Below are 23239 nucleotides of genomic sequence, written 5' to 3' on the forward strand. Positions count from 1 at the left end.
TGAAAATATAGACCCTTACTCTCAGTTTGTTACATGAAATAAAAATATAGACCCTTATTCTCAGTTTGTTACATCTTTATTATATAAAAATGTAGACCCTCACTTTCAGTTTGTTACATCATTATTGTATAAAAATGTAGACCCTTACTCTCACTTTGTTACATCATTATTATATAAAAATGTAGACCCTTACTCTTACTTTGTTACATCATTATCATATAAAAATGTAGACCCTCACTCTCAGTTTGTTAATCATTATTATATAAAAATCCAGATTCTTACTCTCAGTTTGTTATATGATATAAAAATATAGACCCTTACTCTCACTTTTTACATCATTATTATATAAAAATGTAGACGCATACTCTTAGTTTGTTACATCATTATTATATAAAAATGTAGACCCTTACTCTTAGTTTGTTAATCATTATTATATAAAAATCCAGATTCTAACTCTCAGTTTGATATATGATATAAAAATATAGACCCTTACTCTCACTTTTTACATCATTATTATATAAAAATATCGACCCTTACTCTCATTTTGTTACATCATTATTATATAAAAATATCGACCCTTACTCTCATTTTGTTACATCATTATTATATAAAAATATAGATCCTTACTCTTATTTTGTTACATCATTATTATATAAAAATATAGACCCTTGCTCTCAGTGTGTTACATCATTATTATATAAAAATATAGATCCTTACTCTCACTTTTTACATCAATTTTATATAAAAATGTAGACCTTTACTCTCACTTTGTTACATTATTATTATATAAAAATAAAGAACCTTACTTTCAGTTTGTTACATCATTATTATATAAAAATGTAGACCCTTACTCTTAGTTTGTGACATCATTCTTGTATAAAAATGTAGACACTTACTCTCGGATTTTTCCATTATTGTTATATAAAAATGTAGAACCTTACACCATTATATCATCCTTACCGTTACGCTTAGTTTGTTACAAAAATAAATGTTTATAAGTTATAGTTTCATGTGATAGAGTCTGAGACAAATGACACATCTAATTTCTCACAAGAAACGTCGAACCAGATCTTCTCCCTCGCTGATTCTTTCAGTTCGTTACATAAAATGAAGCTATAACAATAATTTAACACAATGTGTTGAAAGACAGAAAATATATTTATATCTGGATTTAGAGCCCAATAGAACAATACTGTACATATACTTGACATTAAAATAGTATTACACCAGAAAACTACAAAGTGTTATTAGCAATAAGACATCAGGATACTAGTCAATACATTATTATTTTAAAAATGATTAAAAAACGTGTGTTCTGCAATTTATTTAAGTAATATTTAAAATGTTAGCGCAGTGATGAATAGAATTAGCACAATCATATCTTAACCGCTAATATTCAGATTGACACAAAAATTCTACTTTACTTTTACCGCAAAGAGCTTATAGACCTAAAAGGACACTCCCTATATCATTGTAACCAATTATTGTAAATTTTATAATGTTTATATCAATATATGTATATGTGAACCAAATGTTATTTACAAACTTTTATTAGAATCAGCTACCCGGATTCCAGTTTGTAAACAATTTTCTTCATTTTTCTATGAAATGAGGTTACTGGGGACTGTTCCTACGGTGTCCTTTAGTTTCCCAAAATTATCATTCTCACACACATGTTTTAGCGTATGTTTCCTCATCTATATAATTTTCTCCGCGAAAATATAATTCCTCGTCCTGAGAAATTTGATTAATACTTTCACCAGTACTGCGTAATGGCGGGAAAAGTTGGATATCGTTCAAGTTCAATGTCTCTCCTCCTGATAGTGAGATATCTCCTTCCACTCGTCTTGTACCAGAATAAGGTTCACTTTGAGCAATTTTTGCATGCGTTTCATCCGCGTTGTCTGTTAATTCAAAATTAATATTGTCAATACCATGCAAGTTTCCAGATACTGTATTTCCACTCTCAATCACGTGAAGTTCTGATTCTTCCTCGTTTTCTACAATCTGTAGGACACTTGTTTCGTTGACTATGTCAGTATCCGTAGTCTACAAAAAGAAATAAGGTTAAATTAGTTACCAAATAAAAACCTGTTGAAATAATTGATATTTAGTCTATTCAATCTCATTAGCATCAGCTGTTCATCAGATTTTCCAAGCACCTTCGATTCTGACAGTTAAGTTTGTTATAGCTTGGAAAACGCTGAAGGGGTATTAGAAGTTCATAATGTCCCAGATTGCACTTTGAGCCGCCTGATGGAAAAATGGCATGGTAACAGTCATTTTCAGTTTTAATGATTTTCATTACAAGTTCAATGTGAGATGGAAAGAAAACCGAATTACCTTGTGTAACTGATAAATAATCATTCAGCATTGGGCTCTAAATTACCACTTTATATTTTTATATATCAGATATTGATTGCTGATCCGATATTCTAGGGTTTGTTTCCATTACTATAATCAAATGTTGTCGTCTTTAGCTGCACTAAGAATTTAAGATTTAAGGAACAACACAGATAATACTTTACTGGCCATATCATAAAAGATTCCATATAATATATGTTGAAGGCCAGCGTCCGGTGTGTTCTTGCGCTACGAGCTCAACATCGGTATGTTTGAGCTATGACAGGCAAAATAGCCTCTTTGTAGTAGTTTTTTAGAATCCTCGCGTCTTATTAACAGTCAGGGTCAGTTAAGGTAGGCATCCCGTGTGTGATGTCTTGCGCTTGTGAAGAGCACGGTGCATGTTTGAATCTTTTGCCCTTTTTTAATGCTATATCACTGAAGCATGCCGTCGAATACACTAAGCAATAGGGGCTGCGGGTACAATTCTAACGTTTATGCTGCTTCGCAAGCTTAAGCATTGTTAAATCACTTTCAAAGATACTGAGCAGCACACTGAGACACCTTAAACTGACAACGGGAAAACCAGGCTTCCTTCACATTTGCTGCAAAATGAATAAAAATAAACATTTGTCCTTTGAAAACTTACTTTACATTCGTTGGTAATTGCTGAAGGTTTCTGGGCCCAGTCTGCTTTTGAAAATTGACACAAGCATACCGTATCATTGTGAGTTTTGTGGCGTAAAACCGTTGCTTTCGGTAAATTATAGAAACTTAGATAGCGAACCGATTTGAATAATTCTTCCTTGCATGTTTTCTGTAAATAGAAAGATGATTTATGATCAGTTGAGATGAATTTACGGAAAAGGCAGCGTACATAAATATAAATACAATTATCGATTAATATATATTGTATATGAATTAATACCATTTGAGTATTGGTATTTATAAATTACGAACATAAATTTTAAAATACTAACCACACTCGGTGCTAAAAATCGGTAAAAAAGACCATGCACAATGGATATGATGCTAAAATACTATCTCAGGCTAACAATTATGCCCTAGTGTGACTCATTTCCTATGGAAACTAAGCAAATAATGTTTACAAATGTGTTTTCCTATATAAACTATAGAAAATTTACCCCCTCCCTAAAGGAAAACGTGCGAAATATGATATAATTTTTCTGCGTTTCGAGAGTAAAGCAGGAAACATTTGTCTGTTCCGGTTCGTCCAGTCAATTAGGTTGATACTCATGCATATTCATGAGTATTATCGCGGGCTTTTGGCAGTCCGCACGAGATATCCGTGCAAGTAATGTAAGGATAGGCAGTCACGTGGAGAGAAAAGTCATTCTAGCCTTGCTTCTCAGCGGGAACGGTCATGATGGAGAAGAGAGACATACACGATCTGGTGCAATCCACAGTGAAAGAAGCTCAATCAGGACTTCTCGACAAGCTAAGTGAGCTTGGTTTCAAAGAAATTAGACACTATTCAAAGCCATATTTCGGAGACGCAGAGAGCTTTGAGTGATGTTCAGGTCGCCAAAATCGAACTGATCACTACAGAAAAATACCACTTCAACAAAAAAGGGAATGAAGAACAACACAAAGTGAACGCTAAAGTCGGACAAACCTTGAGAGAGGCAGAGGGTTCTTTACGAGAAGATATGAAAGATGAAGCGCTCGAAAAGATCAGTCAAGGTATTCATTAAATAGAACATAGACAGAAAATGATTAAATTGGCGGACAGCTCAGAATTGGGTTGGAGGACTGTTGCTAAATACGAAACAAAAACTTTGGCTGACGATTCTGACGATGAAAAACGAATGTTCAAAGCTGAATATAGAGCACAGCGAAAAGCAAAGATGAAAAATGTCAATGTTATGACTATTTTTCATTTTTCAGTGAAATTCGAGATGGGGGCCATCTTGATGACGTCATAACCGGAACTTATACGATGTTAACATTGGTTTTTGTTGTTTTTGTTGCTTAAACTAATTGATAAAAAAACCTATTAAAAATAATAGTTTGATGTTGGGAAACATTTTGCTGCGTCATGCCAAATATGAAAAATTTGCTAAAATATCACCATCTTTGAGCTTAAAATCATATTTTTTTTCATTTCCTGCGTAAAAATCACTACATATATTGGATTGTTTTGTCCTGATATGTATTTGTTGTTCTATTGTGGTCATTTTGATACCTCATTTGTCTACGTCGGTTGAAAAATGTCAATGTTATGACTATTTTTCAATTTTTAGTAAAATTCTGTGGGACCCTCCTAGCCCATGGCCTATGAAGGTAAAGCTAATCGGTTCAGCTTAGAAGTTCGGAAAGATCTAGATGATCTTGGTTTTCTGGTAGCCAAAGACAAATGTTGTTGGGTAGCGCAAAGATGCTTGGTATGGTTAGGGCTTCGTTGGCAGATGGATGAAGGTAAGTTGTACATATCCGAGAGAAGGGTTGAGAATTTGCTCGACAAGACCACAAAATTGCCAGTTCGAGACGTAACGAGTGTGGCGGGGCTGATAATTTCTATGCAACCAGGTGTTGGTAAGTTAGTAAAACTTAAGACAAGAGAAATGTATATGTGTATAAACACCAGAGCGAGCTGGAAGGCTCCCGTCATAGTGACAGATAAGGCCATGACAGAGACAGAGTTCTGGTCAAAACAAATCAGAAAATTGAATTGGGTGAAGTTAAAAAATGTAGTCGAGTATACATATTCTGTTTAAACATGTAGTATAATATAATAATGATAAGAATTTTAGAGTTAGAAATTTGGACTAATATATAATTATCTACATTTGCATGTGCGGCTTTTAAATATATTGCATTGTGTAGGTCAAGCACATGTATTTCTTATTTACAATAGCATAACATGTACGTACACATATAAAGCGTTATTAGAAACCAACTTCTGTTAGGGTCATTGTATAACTACTAATTACATAGCCATGTTGTTAATTATGATACGGATAAGTTCTGATGAATAGCCATGTTTCCCTATGTTATACAGCAGCTACCTTGGTATCAAATGTTTCAGGTATTGGGCATCATACGCAAATATTGACGTTTGTTACCCGGTGCACTGCTATATAACTAGCCACTCAATCTGCGTTGGAGTTCTACATTTCCACCAGAAAGACTCACAAGATACACAACTACAAGACTTTCAACGTTACATACAGACGCCTCGGGCGAGGGTTATGGAGGATATGTAGATAAGGAGGATCAGACCGAGGTTTGTGGTACTTGGGCAGAGTGTGAAAAAGCTAAAAGCTCTACGTGGAGAGAGCTGGAAATAGTTAATAGAATATTACAATCAAATGCCGCGTGTCTGGAAGGACACAGTGTACAATGGTTCACTGACAATAAGAATGTGGTCAGTATCATTCAGAAAGGTAGTAAAACACAGAGTTACAGGCCATAGCAGAGAACATTCACGACGTTTGTCATGACAATGTGGTTAGTATAGACCCAGTGTGGATTCCCAGGAGCAACAATGTTAAAGCTGATGGTCTCAGCAGGTGTAAAGAGATTTTAATTCTCGTATTACTCTTGTACCACCACCAATTACTTTAGATTTTGTAAACCATCTCTGTATAATATTGTGTATATAAATAAATTGTGTTTTGAATTTAGCTGCTGGTTTCTCATTTCTGTTATTCTTTCTTGTAACACCTGGAATCTACTAATTCATTTTAAATAGAATAAAAATATCAGTCGCTAGAAATATCCATCAAATTAGATGTGGTATCGATGATATTTTGTGTGAATAGCGGTGTTAGTATCCAGGAGTTACAAAAAAAATCATTCAATTGCAACTACCTCCTTGTCAAAAATTAGAAAATATCGACGAAAAATGATTAATTAAACACAGGGATTATATGTCGCCTAAGCCTGTTTCAATAATGTTTGGATGACACAGAGAGCAAACAAAACTACTACTCAGTAAAAATACATACAACTATGTCGTCATCAGAAGCTTCTGGCCATTGTTTTCGCGCTCTCTCCTCCATATAATCCTGAAATCGAAACAAGGGATATCATTTTATATTTTGATGACGTTTTAATCACTTTCATATTTAGAATATCATAAATTTATATATCCTCTGATTTTTTTCTTTTTGGTTTTGATTTTTTATTTCAATCTGGATGCAATAACAAATCACATTGTCTCAACTCCTCGGATTAACAGCTTAGGAATCGTTCTTCGTGTCTTTTCTGACTATTTTGCACATTTATTTGGAGGGCTGAGGTTGGTTGCGAGTTCCTAGTTCCGTTTAAGCTTAAACGGAAATCGAGTCTGGTTCCTAGTTCCGATTAAGTTAAACGGAACTCGGGTCTGGTTCCTATATCTGTTTAAGCTTAAAGGGAACTCGGTTCTGGTTCCTAGTTCCGGTTAAGTTAAATGAAACTAGGGCCTGGTTCCTAGTTCCGTTTTAAACGAAACTAAGAAATCGCAACTGAATTCAGCCCTCCCATTTATTTTGATATTTACGTAAACAATACGGTGCACTTCACAGCTACAACACAAATAACTGAAAAAGGACTTACCCAGCATGGCTCCATATTGTAGTACAAAAACGAAATCTTTGTCAGTCAAGGATTATGAATTCATCCATAATTTGTTTGCCTATTTCCTTTTGATATATTCTATTAGAAATATCTAGTAACATGCAGTCCAACAACACGACTGATTCAGCATACCGTGAGTGGGACGACTGGTTAGTCCGTTGTCAGATTTAATACACTCTTTTACTCAAACTATTACTTAATACAAATATTTTTCCTTTCACTATTCTTTTCACCTCTACCTATTCTATCTCTCTCGCGTTCATATCTCAAGGTTATGCATAGTACATATAATTGGCAACACAAATCTTTCCACACCTACTCATACGTGTGCATTTAAGAGAGACAGGCGAAGAATTTTGTGTTAGTTAAGGCAACATACTGTTACATGAACGAATAACAGAAATGAGAAACCAGCAGCAAAATTCAAAACACAATTTAATTATATATACAATATTATACAGAGATGGTTTACAGAATCTAAAGTAATTGGTGGTGGTACAAGAATAATACGATGATTTAAAGTGTTACTTATTTGTATGCGAATGTCCTGGTATAATCCTTGATCCTTCCAGGTTTCAAATTAACAATAATCACAAATCCAGGAGAAAAATGAATGTCCACAGATGATTTGTAAAGTTCCAGGCAATATGAATAAATCCACACAAAGTGTTGTAATAATCCACAGATAAAGTCACAATAGCTCTCCAAATAGAATCTTATATGGCACTGTACAATTCTTGATATGTCTCATTACAGTTCTGATTAGCATTGGACAGCTGGAGTATATATAGCTAAACCCTAATTCAAGAATATTGGAGAACCTTCTGCTTCTAGAAATATCTAACTAAAACCAGTAAACAAATAAACACACAGAACTTTCTGGAAATAGATCATTCTAGATCTCTACTTATAATCAACATGTTTACAAACATTTTGTTTATACATGATAATATTCTAGAAAGTTCTATAACCTAGATTAATGATATGACCTTTATAGGATGTATTGATAATAAAGCTATAGGAGTTATCTCCCTTATCTCATAACTACATGTATTTAGTGCCATACATAACAATACAGACCCAAGTACCTAGTTATGTACATGTAAACAGATGTATTTAGGCATTTACCTGTGAAGAATAGCTGTCTGTCAGACAAACGCATACACAAAGATTATCACCGATCTCGGTGTCATTATGTTGGTATTACGATAAACATGTTCAATATAAATTGTCCGAAACTCGATATCTCCTAATAATCATATTGACCATACGGCCCCGGTCGCGCTGTTGTAGTATTCATCGGCGCAGTTGTGAATTTCCAATGCCCAGTCGAAGTTTCTGAGCCCAATGCTCTTTCCGAATAACGTACATAGAGGGTGTTTTAGAAAACATGTTCCGGATGATATAACTTCTTCAGTACAAATCATAATTGTATGAAATCAATCTAATTAAAATTAGACTTGTAATTCCGCTCCAATACGATACTCTACGTTACGCTCCAATACAATATCTAACAGTTCCCCGTTTGGGGTCACCACAGCATGACCTCTGACATATAATAAGAACATCTCGAGACATATCCGAGATAATCAACCACACCGAATATTTCGTAGGCGACACGCTGATTGGCTAACCATAGAGGTTAAGCTGAGGTGACCCCGAATGGGCACTGTTAGATATTGTATTGGAGCGTAAGGTGTAGAGTATGGTAACTTGGAGCGCAATACAAGTCTTATTTTAAATAGATTGGTGTGGAATAGGACATTATGGAGAGCAAACGATTCCACAATTTGTATGAATACAATAATTTACAATTAGGATTTCTTAATAAATCGTTATGACGTCATCAATGACATCTTAAAAAACAATGGTGAATTGTTTTTATCAATGCACACTCGAGCACAAAGATGATCATCAGTGGTACAAATCATTATATTAACGATGAAACCGCATCAAAGGCGAATATTTTGAGCAGGTAAATGTACATAAATGTCATAAATAGGAACGTGGAACAGTTTCTCTTATATCAGAATTATAATTTGAATCTTTTGCACGAACTACTGAAAAATAAAGGATATATTCCGTCGAATTATTGACTAATGTCCAAATGACGTTACTCTTACAAATGACGTCTTTTTTTAGAAAATTAATAAATTACAGAAGTTTGTTTATCAAAATTATATATAGCATATGAACTGCACCAAAGTCTATAAAAGTGCTCCTGTTTAGCGATCAACATACCAGGATTAGGACGACTTGGTGTCTTCGACAGCATGCTTCAGTGATATAGCACTATAAAAAGGGTAACATATCCAATATATAAAAACAACAACACAAATATACCGAGTCTCTCAAAACACGCACCGCACACTCATACGCACTACACACGTGGAAGGCCGTCCTTACATCAAACAAACAAACAAGTCACATACACGGGAGGCCGCCCTTACATGACCCGGCTGTTATTAGGACGTTAATTAATCAAACAAACAAGTCACATACACGGGAGGCCGCCCTTACATGACCCGGCTGTTATTAGGACGTTAATTAATCAAACAAACAAACAAGTCACATACACGGGAGGCCGCCCTTACATGACCCGGCTGTTATTAGGACGTTAATTAATCAAACAAACAAACAAGTCACATACACGGGAGGCCGCCCTTACATGACCCGGCTGTTATTAGGACGTTAATTAATCAAACAAACAAACAAGTCACATACACGGGAGGCCGCCCTTACATGACCCGGCTGTTATTAGGACGTTAATTAATCAAACAAACAAACAAGTCACATACACGGGAGGCCGCCCTTACATGACCCGGCTGTTATTAGGACGTTAATTAATCAAACAAACAAACAAGTCACATACACGGGAGGCCGCCCTTACATGACCCGGCTGTTATTAGGACGTTAATTAATCAAACAAACAACAAGTCACATATACGGGAGGCCGGTCACATACACGGGAGGCCGCCCTTACATGACCCGGCTGTTATTAGGACGTTAATTAATCAAACAAACAAACAAGTCACATATACGGGAGGCCGCCCTTACATGACCGGCTGTTATTAGGACGTTAATTAATCAAACAAACAAGTGTCCGTCGTCCGTCTGTACTTCATATTTCGTTTTGCTTGTATCACGTTGATTGGTTGGTAGGGCTTATCATCCTATAACATCTAGGGTAATTTTGCTGTGTCTCCATGTAATAGTGGTCACCAGGCCCATTTTATAGCACATCTTACCTGGACACATTTAATAAATAACTAACAAAACAAACGTTACAGGTGCGAACACTCAAATGAAGGCTAAAACGGAGGTGCTAAATTTAGTCGAATTTTACTATCACTTAATACAGGGGCAGCGAGTACCGTTCTAACGCCCTATATCTACCTGCAGGACAGCTGATGCGGAACTCAAATTATACACCCGATTTGGTTATATTATACGTGTAATATTAGTAAAATTTGTAGCTGATACTTATAAACGTTTTAAAAGGATACACATAATTTGTCACAAAGTGACCTACATATAACAAGATATTTTTGCGATTTGAAGTCGATATTCATCTGTAGATGATCTTTGACAACCTGAAATAAAGGAGACTCATTTATCAAGATAACACATTTGATATCATTTATATGTATCTTTAAACATATAAATCAGTTTTAAATGCATATATGTGTAGCAATCTATAAATACATTAACTCCGAATATGGGTGAAATTTATGAAAAGGCTCTTAGAAAATGTTTCCTTGTTAATCACATAAATTATCCGTGTTTATGAATTATAACCGGTCCTAAAAGAACAAGTAGTTTGTATTGTGGAGTATTTGAAAAAAAAAATTCACATACAGTATAAAATAATTCATGTTTATTTTTCAAATAAGAAATCCATGAGGTCATGGATTTGTTCTTTGAAAAATAAACATTTATATTCCCGAAGAGCCATCACGAAATGGCGAAAGTACTTGAGGAAGGTCGTTGAGCTTTATGTTTTATATATTCAACTCTACATTGACACGTACTTTTTTCTTGATATATATATATATACATATACATATATCATTTTTATATGACTTACCCGGTTCAATAGACATACCAAGTAACACCATCCGCAAAGTTTTAATATAATCGGTAGTGTTAATGGAATCACACAAAACAGAAAAATATTGTCATATTCGATCGGTCGTGCAATCAAAAGATATCCAAAGACGGATAACGCAGTAATGGCAAGCGTAGCTAACGCAACCAGGACGGCACAATTTAGATTTCCTCGTACGCCTTTACAGATAAACAATCGCTTCAGGAGGAACGATCCGTTGATGTTCTGCACCATCTCACTGTAAAGCTTCGCAGATTCCTGTAACATATGCATTTCAAAAAGATGGACTCGATCTAATCAAATACAAAAAATGTTCTTTCGAGCAATTTTTGCTAAGTGATATTTGTCACTTTAAGATGAAACGATTTCATAAACAGACAAAATACACAGAGAACTTGACACAGTAATCTTGATTTGATAAACAGGCAACAAAATACACAGAGAGCTTGACTTGACTTGAAGATGTAATTTGTAAGATCTTTGTTGAACAGAGCCTCTGAACTGACGATTCATGATATTATTTTCTATGAATAAAGATTTTTATTCTTTACATGTATGCACAGTTTGATTTATTAAATATCTTTAGCATCAGTGCCCGTCCTATATGACTATACCCACCTGTATTGATGAAGACTTCAGTTTGTTTAGTTCTATTTCCGTTAGGTCATTGAGTTGATAGCTTGGGTTACAACATAATCTGGACGACTGTTGTTCTGGGTACTTAGTTAGTATGACTTGGCCACTTCTGATGTTTTCCATTACATCGTGTTGGGTGTTTGGTGGCATAACGTCTAAGTTAGAAAAGAAAAAATGTATGCCAAGAATATAAACTACAGGTATAGGTATGTTGTGTTTGAAAAAAAGATAAACGAGTAGGAAATAAGTATTTGGATTAAGATATAGGCATATGTTTTTGTCTTATATCGCGGGATCTTTTCTTGCAAGGGAATGAAAAGAAAAATGAAGTGTTCCTAGAAAATGTATTCTTGTTTTTGACTTATGAGAGTTCATATACATCATGTATTGCAAGAAAACATAGTTGTGATATCATCTATTGTTGTTTCTCTACTTTAACTCCCAAATTATCGGAGTAACTTTCATATATGTTACCTGCACAACACACAAACAGGAGTAGTCCGTTATCTTTTAATCCAAAATATGACAAATTACACAAAATTACAATGAAAATCATTTAATCCTCTATTGACGCAGAATCAAATTTCTGTATTTATTCCAGGTTTTTCCTTCTGTATAAATTCACCATTTTACATATATATCTACAGCATGAACTTCAATGTCTGCTTTCTGAAACTTCATCTGCTTTTGTACACCAATTGGACTTTAAATTTCTAAATCATTTTGTTTTACACTTATTTTAAAATGTTCAATGAAATTGGACATGGTATGAAGATTCGTGTTTGCATAATGAAGTTGTTTTTTCCTGTTAAATTAAGATGGTCCATAGCGAGGTGGAAATTTCCAAATCCTCCGATTTCAATGAAAATTCTTGGGGCCTTGACTGTTTGGAACTTAAAATCAATGCTTCAAACGATCATTTTAGCAGGACCCTTTTCAACAAACGCCTGAATTGGTCTGGTTTCATGTCATTTTTTTCACCACATCAGACATCGAACAATATTACTTTTTAGTGTTAAATAAACTGAGACACATACAAAAATTGTTGTATGTCCTTTTAGTAATAGATGTCGCTAAAACCACATTATTTTATCGCTTAAATTGAGAAAGTAATATCCTTCCATTACTGTTGGTGGATACGGTGAAAGTTAAATTACACCAAAAACATGCTTCATGTATTCGTTAAAAATGGTTCCTTATTAACACAAAGATTTAATATGTTTTAAGTTAGACGGGTCTCGATTCTGTTCTCCTTCCCATATATTGTGCAGATTGATGATGATATAGATCGGTTAAGCTAACTAGCCATTCAGTTTCGTTAAGCTGGATGAGAGGCCCCTGCGTAGCATAACACGGCTACAGTAGTACACTCATTCAATACATCGATACATATATGTACCCGTCGTTCTCAGTTGGGGTAGCACGGCTGTAACATCATATTATCCTGGGTAATTACATTTGTAAATCAAATGAAACTCACTTCCCACCTCTTAATATAAACTGACCTTATACTTCATAATTAGAGTATCAACAGGAAAGCTATAGTTTGCTTTATTGTTTTCGCTAAATCAACGTTCTATTAATAGCCAGGATCATTTTAAATTTTAAGGACGGACTTCCATGCATGCGGTGCGCTGTGTGTGTAAAGTGTTAAGGTATATTCTTGTTGTGTCTTCCTGAATTAGAGGAATACATTAAACACATGACTGTCATTAAATGACTCTGGTTGTTAAAAGGACCTAATAAACCAACCCAAAATAAAATATACAAGATATTACCTTGATGAGTAAATGCATCCTCCACTTTAAGTGCGACATCCTGCGGCTCAGTACTAATGCCGTTGATGTAGGTAATGTATTTTATCCTTAGCGGTAGTTTACAGTCGTCCAGTAAAATGACCATTATATAACCTTTTATACGATGCTCAGCGGCGTATGTATGTGCCATTTCTACCTCTATGTCACAAAATTCCTTCTCCAGAAAGCTTGTCGTGACGACGAAGAGAACCTTTTGGCATATCTTCATAAAACTTTCGATGTTCTGCATAGTAGGACGACCCGGCGTGAAGTCGTGTTCTGACATCATACATCTGAATGATAATGGAATATGTAATGTTATTTTTAGTGCGAGTGTACTCGTACTATTATTTTCCTTGTCGGGTGTAGAGTCTTTGTACATCCGCTATGCGCAGATTCCAACTGCGCACGCGATACCGGATGTCAGTGTCTTGTATAGCGTTTAATATATTTCGCCGTGATTAAGTGACACCAAACTTTCAAAAACATATATTTAGATATACTTGTCAGCGATAACATACTGTAAATAAACAACATTGACATTACACAGTCTAAACGCATCTTATCGGCTTTGGAAACTTCCGGAACAATACAATGCAATTCAGGTTTATTAAGTCAATAAAAGAAAGTGACGAAACGGATAACTTTTAGTACCGGCCACATATTTAATTTATTTCACATCATCCTAGGTCCTAGGTGTACGTTGCACTTTCGCTTACTAAACCCTGTGACCATAGACCGCATTTGCTGCAGTTCTAATTAATATTTATAAAATCACACAGCCTTGCGTAAGAGAAACAATAAAAAACACATTATATAAATACTATCTGCATTAGAGGGTGACAGTGCCTAGTGTCACCCCGAGGTCGCCTGGGGTGACAGTGATATTCCGAGGTGTGACACTAGGCACTGTCATCCTTTAATGCAGGTTGTATTTATTTTATTATACTAAAAGTCTAGAAATAAAACTAGTTTTCAAGTAAATGCAATCTATTGAAACATTTTACTTATTTTAGCAAAAGTCGCAAACTCACCGTCGGCAGTAAAATAACATATCAGCTTCCATACTGTACTCATTAGCGCTAATTACCATTGCATTGTAAAAATAATACTCACAACAAGCATTCTGTGAATTTTTGTTGTTGTCTTGTCTCCTGCGATTGATAAAATCTTAACGTTTTTGTAAATCTCAATGAATTTTGGTTTCGTAAAGTCGTCTTTTTACAACATTAGCAACGTCACAAAGACGCTTGAAATCGCATGTCTTCCTTTCACCTAATCACCGACGGGTTCATTAAAACCAACATATAGCGCTTGGACGGTAAGCGAATATTTGTAAACGGAAAGCTCCGTACTTAATTTGAAAAAAAAAATATAAATAAACAGACAAATTTGGCAAAACTATTACTGAATAGCTCCAGAGAAATTTTGAAGTGTCGCTTCAAAAACAAAGATGGCGTCGAAAAAAGAAACGAGTGCACATCTTTTTCGGGCGGTTAATATTTTGCACTGTCAAAAATACACTATCACCCGTTGCAAGGGGGTTGCTACGAACGTGTTCATTGTCTCCCATTGTTATAATGCTAACTGCCGTATGATAGTGTAAAATACAAAATATCTCTCGACCAATCAGAATGCAGGATTCTCACTTGAGGTATAATAATATAAAATATCAGTCTGAGTGTCTGACCTCTAGATCTAATGTACCCCAGAGAGGCGTTCAAGCATGACACAGGTAAGTCACCACGTGCACAGAGACTGGACGGTGTTCTAGCGGACGACTATTTTGAAGAGCTAAATAAGTGTATCGTATCACTATCAATATGAAAATAAACACACTTTTATGTAACAAAGAACTTCAAAGTAATTTCACATTTAGAGTTCTGATGAAGTAAAGGAAAGTATTATTACAATGCACCAAGGGCGTAAACAATCTTCTTGCAATAGTCCCAAGGATAATGAGCGAAAGTGCTACGTACATCTGTTGCAGAGGATGATTTCATAGCGGAAATTAAGGTTAGGAAGTATTTAGCGAGCATTTAATGTCCAACAGACATATTTCTAGTTTAAGTCTTTTTTAAATCATCGTTGTTGTAACACCTTTATATCGCTCACCTGGATTAATTCAGTAATACCAAACATATATTTTGTTTTAACGTGATATAGTAGTGTCGTGTATCTGATGTGGCATGTATTGCTTGGTTTCATATTACTTAAAGATGTATTTGGTTTCAAATTACTTAAAGATGTATTGTAACATTCAAAAGAAAATGTAAAGTTTATGTAAAAATAATATGCCATATCCATTCATAGCATTCAGCAAAGAAGAAATGACCTGCCCCTCAGGCCCCTGAGGGTGTCAGTCAAAGTCCGACAATCTGTAAAAAATTACTAATCTCTAACCTCTTTTAGCACTGCCCCTCAGAAAGTGTCATTGTCAACTATTTACACAATTTTAAATCCCCAACTCATAAGGATCATCACACAAAGAGAGGAATATTCATATATTACTTTAAAGTTGTATGGTCTATAACTTTCGCTCTGTTTGTCATAGAGACAACTGTTTAAGTGTTAAACACATTTTTTGTCTGTCTGAGGTTAAAACTTTCTAGTTTTACCACTTTTTATAAAGTTGCAGCACTGGAAGTATTTTTAATAATAAAAGTAAAAAATCGTTTTAACGTGCACACGTGAAAAACAGGCTCGAAAGATGCATTCTGAATTCTTCCGAACATCGTCGCGACAATCTCGAAGTTACACTTTTGAAACCAAGAGAAAATGTCAACATTTTTTCATAAACAAAAAATGTGGTCGACCTCAGCAGACTGGATCTACAAAGGAAATAATGATCTCACATCGTTAAGTATAAATTCGCATATCGCATACATCACGTGTTTAAAAAAAACTGTTTTTAAAAATAAATATCAAAACAAACACACAGAAACGTATATTCCGAAATATCAAATAATCTATACTGAAATATGATAGCATACTTGAAACCCAAATATTCCAAATGGTTTTTGAGGCACAGCACATAATCCCGATCTGACGATGAATAAGATATGAAGATATGGTACTGTTTCCCTTGCTCCAGTGGTTTTGTTTCTCCTGTAGTTCCCCTTCTGCGAGTATCATCGCGATTCTGAAACAGTTGTCCTTCCTCAGCATTGTCTTGTGTTACAATAGGAACAGTATCCTCCCGAGGCATTGTTCTAAAAAGCAAAAGGGAAAACTACGTAGAGCCTGTTTTTAAGTTATTTGTGCCGTAACTGGGCGAAAATTTTGACGTGCTATTTCTTCTTCAGTAATCTATTGAAAACTATCAGGTCTGATGAATTAAGCAGTGAAAATCATTAAAATGGTCAGACAAACGTGTATTATGCCTTTTAAACATTAGTTACAACACAGAAGGTATGCACTGCAAAAGGTGATTGTATTATACACCACTGTGAACATATAGAAGATGGTGTTGTGCTCCCTATTTTGTGTTCGCCGGGAGTTTTCACACTACACCGGATGTTGAAATGAAAAAGAACGCGCTGGAGTTCGACTGGTTCACTTCCCTTAGTTCTCTACTTCCCGCCAAGCTGCGCTCACTAGGAACCGGTAGCGGGCAACCATGATGATTTTTTGATTGGTCAATCTATCCGGTTTCGCAGGCATCACTTATTTTAGAAGGATGCTATATTCAAGGAATAGACTGTTATAGAACTGTGGAGTTGTGTAAAAACATATACACTGTGATGGTGGAGCGACGAACAACGTAAGAACCACTCAGTATGCGAGTCGTCAATGATGGCGCGTCCAGCGTGGTGTAGTACAGAACATAGTAGCATAATATTGTTTTGTACACTTGACACTCCTATTGTTTTGTTTTTATGTATCATTAAATGTTAAATGTACTTCAACGGCTCTGTCGTCATTTCATAGTCCAGCTAACAAATATCTTTCAATATACCTAACGAAAGGAATAAGGGATAAGGTGAGCGGAATCGTCTTGGGACGTCTTCTGTTTCTTCTACACCTCCTCTTAACATATATATTTTTCCTGACAATTTTGGAGCTCGTCCGGGATTTTTTCAATGGGTAAATTGTTGGACTGTGAAATTGACATCAGATGTTGTATGTTAGTATGCCTATGCAGTGTATCATATCACCTCTATACCGGAAGTTAGACATTAACCCTCAGCTGTAGCTTTAGGCTAGCTGATAGCATATAGGTCGGATTGTATAATAGCTATTATGCTCTTATTCTGAGAGTCAAAATAGGTTGGGCATGCTATTATCAATTGTTAAAATGTAGGTTGGTTGCTATATATAGGATCTTACATTAGTGTTCATTTCATATCAGATTTTATGAAACGAGAATATATGAAAAAATTTTTTTTTTATATTTGCGAGCCTTTTTATTACATATCTACAAATACCTACATGACAAAGAATGTCACGTCAAAATGTATTCCAAAAAAATCCAGCAGAGATCGCCATTTTGTTCTGCCGTCCTCGTAATCCTGACGTGACGTCATTTCATTGTTTCTGTCTGACGTCATAATGATTTTCAAGCCAATGAAAATCGCTCCAGGTCATAATACATTAGTAACATATGCAAAAATATTACAAGGGCGAAATCACTGGATATTGGGTGGATTATGTGATAAAGATAAGCTATCATTCTGAACAGAGTACATACATATATGTCTATTTAAAGAAATACTGTGGATTTACTGATATTCTAGACAGGCTAGAATAGGTCGGGTACTATACACAGATATATAAGATATATTGAGTTATTGTTCTTATTTGAGATCAGAAATTTAGTACAATCTTGTAGATAAGGATTGCTCGGTTACACAGAGTGTATTCTATGTGTTATAGGACAAAGGATTTATTTTGTAAAACTTAACACCAGTGAGGAAAGTTACCTCAGTGCCTTCGTTCTGTTTACATGTTTGTATTAATTAGAAGAATATTATGTTAATAAACTTATCGTAAAAATGTGGTAGGGCGTAAGAATTGTACCTGCTGTTCCTATTGCATGATCGTAAAAGGCGACTAAATTTAGGATCTTATCTTTTCTTTCTCCCAAATTACTTTGTTCTTCCTAGAATCTCCTTGACACCACCTCACTTTTGGCCTTTGGTTGAGCGCTCGCCCCTGTGAGGAAGGCTCTGGGTTCTGTCCCCTGGCCGAGACACACCAAAGTCTATAAAAGTCGTAGTTTCTGCTCCTGCTTAGCGCTCAGCATAACGGGAGTGGGACGACTGGTTCGCCCGTTGTCAGTATAATGTGACTGGGTGGGGTGTGTTGCTTGGTGTCTTCGGCGGCATGCTTCAGTGATATAGCACTATAAAAAGGGCAAAAGTTCCACTATACAAGAAGACACAACATGAATATACCGCAGTCTCTCAAAACACGCACCTCACACAACATTCACGCAACACACCGCATACATGGGAGGCCGTCCTTACATGACCATAGCTGTTAATAGGACGTTAATTAATCAAACAAACAAACAAACAAACCACTATACAAGAAGACACAACACGAATATACTGCAGTCTCCCAGGGCACGCACCTCGCACAACATACACGCAACACACCGCATACATGGGAGGCCGTCCTTACATGACCATAACTGTTAATAGGACGTTAATTAATCAAACAAACAGACAAGCAAGTGTAAAGGAGGGGTATCACTTTGCGCCGTTTTACGGCCACTCAGTGATAAGCAAAATATTTTGCATGAAGATACATTAGGGTCAGCTGCATATTTGTTCTGTGTTCATGGTAATTTCAGAGGTCAAAGGGTGAAAATATACATTTTAACTGTTTAAGTCCTAATTAATTAAATATTGGAATGGAGAAAACATTCTTTGACTGTAAATATTGGGTTTGTGAAGTTCAGTTCAGAAAAAATGATGAAAAATTCAAAAAGTAGGTCACCGAGACCTAGTTAAGCAATTATTCTATTTAGCATTAGAAACTAAAATATTTTTGCTGAAAACTAGGATTTTTTTAGATTTCATAGCTTGAAATTAATGTTTAGTACTGCATATAGATCTTGACATGACCTGCCTAAGATGTTTACATCCTAGTGTCACATGCATAAATTAGGACATAATCAATGAATGGTATCATCTGTCCCTAAGCATATCCTGTTTTCCCATGTTTAAAGCAGGATTTTAAATTATTTAGACTTATTTATGAGTTTTATTTCAAACAACGCCTTCATCGTGGTAGGATGTTAGTATTATACCTGCTGCTCCACTGCATGATTGTGAAAGGCGACTAAATTTGGAATCTTAATTTCGCGGTTATTGAGATGAAAATATTTTAATTTTTCACAACCATTTGAAGGCTTCATAGTAATGTTTAGCACTTGATTTGTATTTTGTCATGATCTGCTTTAGATTATTACATCCCAGGGTCACATTTGCTGGGTCACGTATATAAATTAGGTCAATTCAATGAATGCTTTTGTCTGTCAACTAAGTATTTTCTGGATTTCCCATGTTTAAAGCAAGCGTTTAAGCTATTTAAGTTTGTTGTAAGAAAAACTATTAAGCACCACCTACATTGCAAATATGTTTTAGAATTGTGCCTGCGCTCATTGCATGATCGGAGAAGGCCACTAAATCTGGGATCTCAATTCTAGTGTCTACCTAGATCAAAATATATTGAAATTCTGTCTCAAATATCATAGAGAAGGTTTTTTTTTCTCAGGAAAACTTTCCTGTCACTACCAACTAGTTATTGATAATAAGATAATATTCTCTTATGGTGAACACTTAATGTTAAATACATGATATTGTTTGCTTATGCCACGAGATAAAAGTTCCATATTTACTCTATAAATCTCTGACCTAGGTTTACCCTCGCCCCATTTTTCTGTCTTGTCCTTGGTGTATATTGCTTTATTTCATTTCAAAATATATTATCGGTAATACAATAAATGTAAACATAATTACAATATAGATCATAAATATAATAAAGTGCAATGTATTAACAATTGGATTAGATAATAGGCAAAGCCTATACAAATCCTTTCCAATGTCCGGAAATGACAAAAACGAATAATTTTAATAAATAAATATAATAAAGGTGATAATGAAAACAAACAAAAAAAAAGAAGAAAAAGGGCTTATAACTTTATAAATAGAACTGAGGGAAAAATAGATATGTAATAGAATATTAAAGCGGGTGCATTGCTTTATCAAGAATAGTCTCCCCTAGTTCACTTTGTCGCTACATTGGTATGAAGGGAAATAACGTGAATGCCCAATATATTTGTGTATTGTGTTATATTAATAAGATACTTGTAAGTACAACGAAATGTGTGATTTAAAACAGACATATATTGTATTTATCTTTTATGTATCTTCTGTACATGTTGTGTTATGTATATTATGTAAAAAAAATGAAGGAAAACAAATGTGAAACCATGCACACAATATTCAGTATATTGATAATATCTACACGTATATTTAAATTGGTTACCGAAGACCAATCGTTAAACGTCTCCACGCTTCCCTAAGTTGAATATAATGTACCGAACAAACATTTGTTCTTTTGCATGTTGGTGGATCCGTTGTGGAATGACTGGATTATACATCAGGAATAATATGTCACCATAACGTCATAATCTGTCTGAAGCAGGTAGAATATGCGTTGTTCTTCAATAACAATGGACATAAGAGAGGTTCTCGTTATAATGAAGACGTGTATACTAACACAGGTAAGTCGTTTCCATGCCTACCGCTTCCTGTTGTTTCAAACGATTTACCAGAACAAATTGTATATATATATATATATGTTAAGTATCTGTAATTTTCATTTTCATATATTAAATAAAAAAAAATTAGTGCAGATATGTATAAAAATGTCTGGTTGAAAGCTTCTTACCTTTTTCATTTACTGCCTATGATCGTGACCAGGATTTTTCACGGATGAATGCACACATCGTGTAGTGTGTCGGCGAGTACACATACAATGTACATGTATTACCTTGTGTTCATAAAAATGCGAAAATATTATCCTTGATGCCAAATAGCTGGATTTTCTCAATGTCTAACATACAAATATATACAGTATAAGTATGGTTGACTTTCTTGTTACTGCGTGGAATTGGAATGTCGGGACATCAATAAAGTTTGATATACAATGTATATGGAATACAACTGTATATGATATAATTGATTAGATACATGCATATTTACATGTGTATTGTTACATGTATCATCTTATAGAATTGAACAGTTTCTTGTGATATATTCTCTATATAGCTACATAAGTACACATGCCAACATTACAAACATTATTGTCTTGATTGGGTTCTCCTAATAACGATGATTTTTACTAATTCTTGAAATTGAAACAGTTGGTAAAAACAATTTGCTCTTCCTGTGACACTGCTCCTAAAACTTGAATGCAATTTTGTTCTTTATTCTTATCTCAATGTTGAAATTTATAAAGATGTAACATATAAACTATTATGCACAATTGTCTGTCAAAATGCATAAAATATATATAGTACGTACACTGTACTATATATATTGATATATCTCTATTTCCCTACTTTTGACAAACTATAGGTAGCTCAGGTAAACGAATACAGGTAAGCACAGGTTAAATTGTTATGAAACTGACTATAATTGGTTTTCCATGGTTCTCCTATACCAACACTTTCCTTTGTTCTCTAAAAAGTAGGCAAACATCACCATAAAAGAGTTATGACGATCACTACCAATACGTGTATTGGTGTCACCTTACATTTGTATGGCTTATCATTACAGTATGACTTAAAGGGATCCTACTGCTCTAAAGGGTATGGTACCATTCGTTCAGCTCCAACGTGCAATACATAGAATTGAACCTTTTCAGTTGTACAACATTATACGCCGAAAAGTTGTGATCGATTTCCTGATACATTGTTCAGATTATGATACGTGTTGTTAAAAATAAAGGGATATTGAAATCACCATAATTTGTTTTTTTGTTGTTGTTTTAATGAACGTCCTATAAATAGCCAGGGTAATGTAAGGACGGTCATTAATGCAGTGTGCGGCGTGTATGTAGTGTGTGGTGCGTATTTTAGGAGACTACAGTACATCCGTGTTTTTCTTCTGGTATAGTGGAATGCTTGCCCTTTTATAATGCTGTATCACTGAGCATGCTACTAAAGACACCAAGCGACATACGCCATCCGGTCACATTATACTGACAACCAGTGCTGCAGACGTGAGGCAAACAATTTCGGTAATACTTACCCATCTTAGAACAAAGTACAAACTACATTTCATTAAAGGGAGATCTGCAGGAAATCAGATATGTGTGGTTGTACTAAAATATAAGTGTATTTCCATACCTTTACACCATCTTCTTATTCAGTACTATTCGAATTAGAGCACTTTTAGATGAGGGTAGGGATGAATAATGTGTAGTATTCTGCTTATCGATATCCTGATTGAAATAAAATTGGTATACATTGATAGCAGAGAAACCAGCGCAAAGTTATTTAAGACCAGTTCTGGATGCCTCTTAATTTTATCTAAAGTGTAAAATAAAAGATTTATGTGCCTCTGATAAAAGAATGATTTTTGTCATGAAGTCGATCAAAGTACCCCATATTGCTCTGGGTTTTTTGTATTGCGTCTAGTTAGATTAGATAGTAAATCTGGAAATAAATAGGAGTGCTTAACACTTCAGAAAAGAAAATGTATACATTTCTTAAATACTTTTAATACCCGGTCTTCAAAACCAACAAACAGGAACA

The 23239-nt window shown here is 34.9% G+C and overlaps 2 protein-coding genes across 3 annotated transcripts in view; one reads left to right on the forward strand and one right to left on the reverse strand.

Moving 5' to 3' along the window:
- LOC138310543 (uncharacterized) lies at nt 1-21451 on the reverse strand. Its single transcript, XM_069251800.1, has 10 exons — nt 21370-21451; nt 16461-16679; nt 13450-13760; nt 11654-11826; nt 11015-11293; nt 10434-10520; nt 6907-6942; nt 6315-6374; nt 2993-3160; nt 1-2049 (listed from the first exon to the last, which is right to left on the reverse strand). The coding sequence occupies exons 2-10, from the start codon at nt 16673-16675 to the stop codon at nt 1666-1668; spliced, it is 1713 nt and encodes a 570-aa protein (XP_069107901.1). The 5' UTR covers nt 16676-16679; nt 21370-21451; the 3' UTR covers nt 1-1665.
- Nucleotides 20717-23239, forward strand: part of LOC138310542 (proprotein convertase subtilisin/kexin type 5-like) — a 16501-nt gene continuing 13978 nt past the window's right edge. Inside the window, exons 1-2 of one of the 2 annotated variants that reach the window (XM_069251799.1) lie at nt 20717-20785; nt 21083-21202. In XM_069251799.1, coding sequence (XP_069107900.1) covers nt 21131-21202 — 72 coding nt within the window. In that variant the 5' untranslated portion in view covers nt 20717-20785; nt 21083-21130. Of the gene's footprint in view, nt 20786-20909; nt 21203-23239 lie in introns of those variants that run through there. The other variant, XM_069251798.1, reaches the window with a different exon arrangement.

This window comes from Argopecten irradians, chromosome 16, assembly GCF_041381155.1.
Source record: "Argopecten irradians isolate NY chromosome 16, Ai_NY, whole genome shotgun sequence".
Classification (NCBI taxonomy): domain Eukaryota; kingdom Metazoa; phylum Mollusca; class Bivalvia; order Pectinida; family Pectinidae; genus Argopecten; species Argopecten irradians.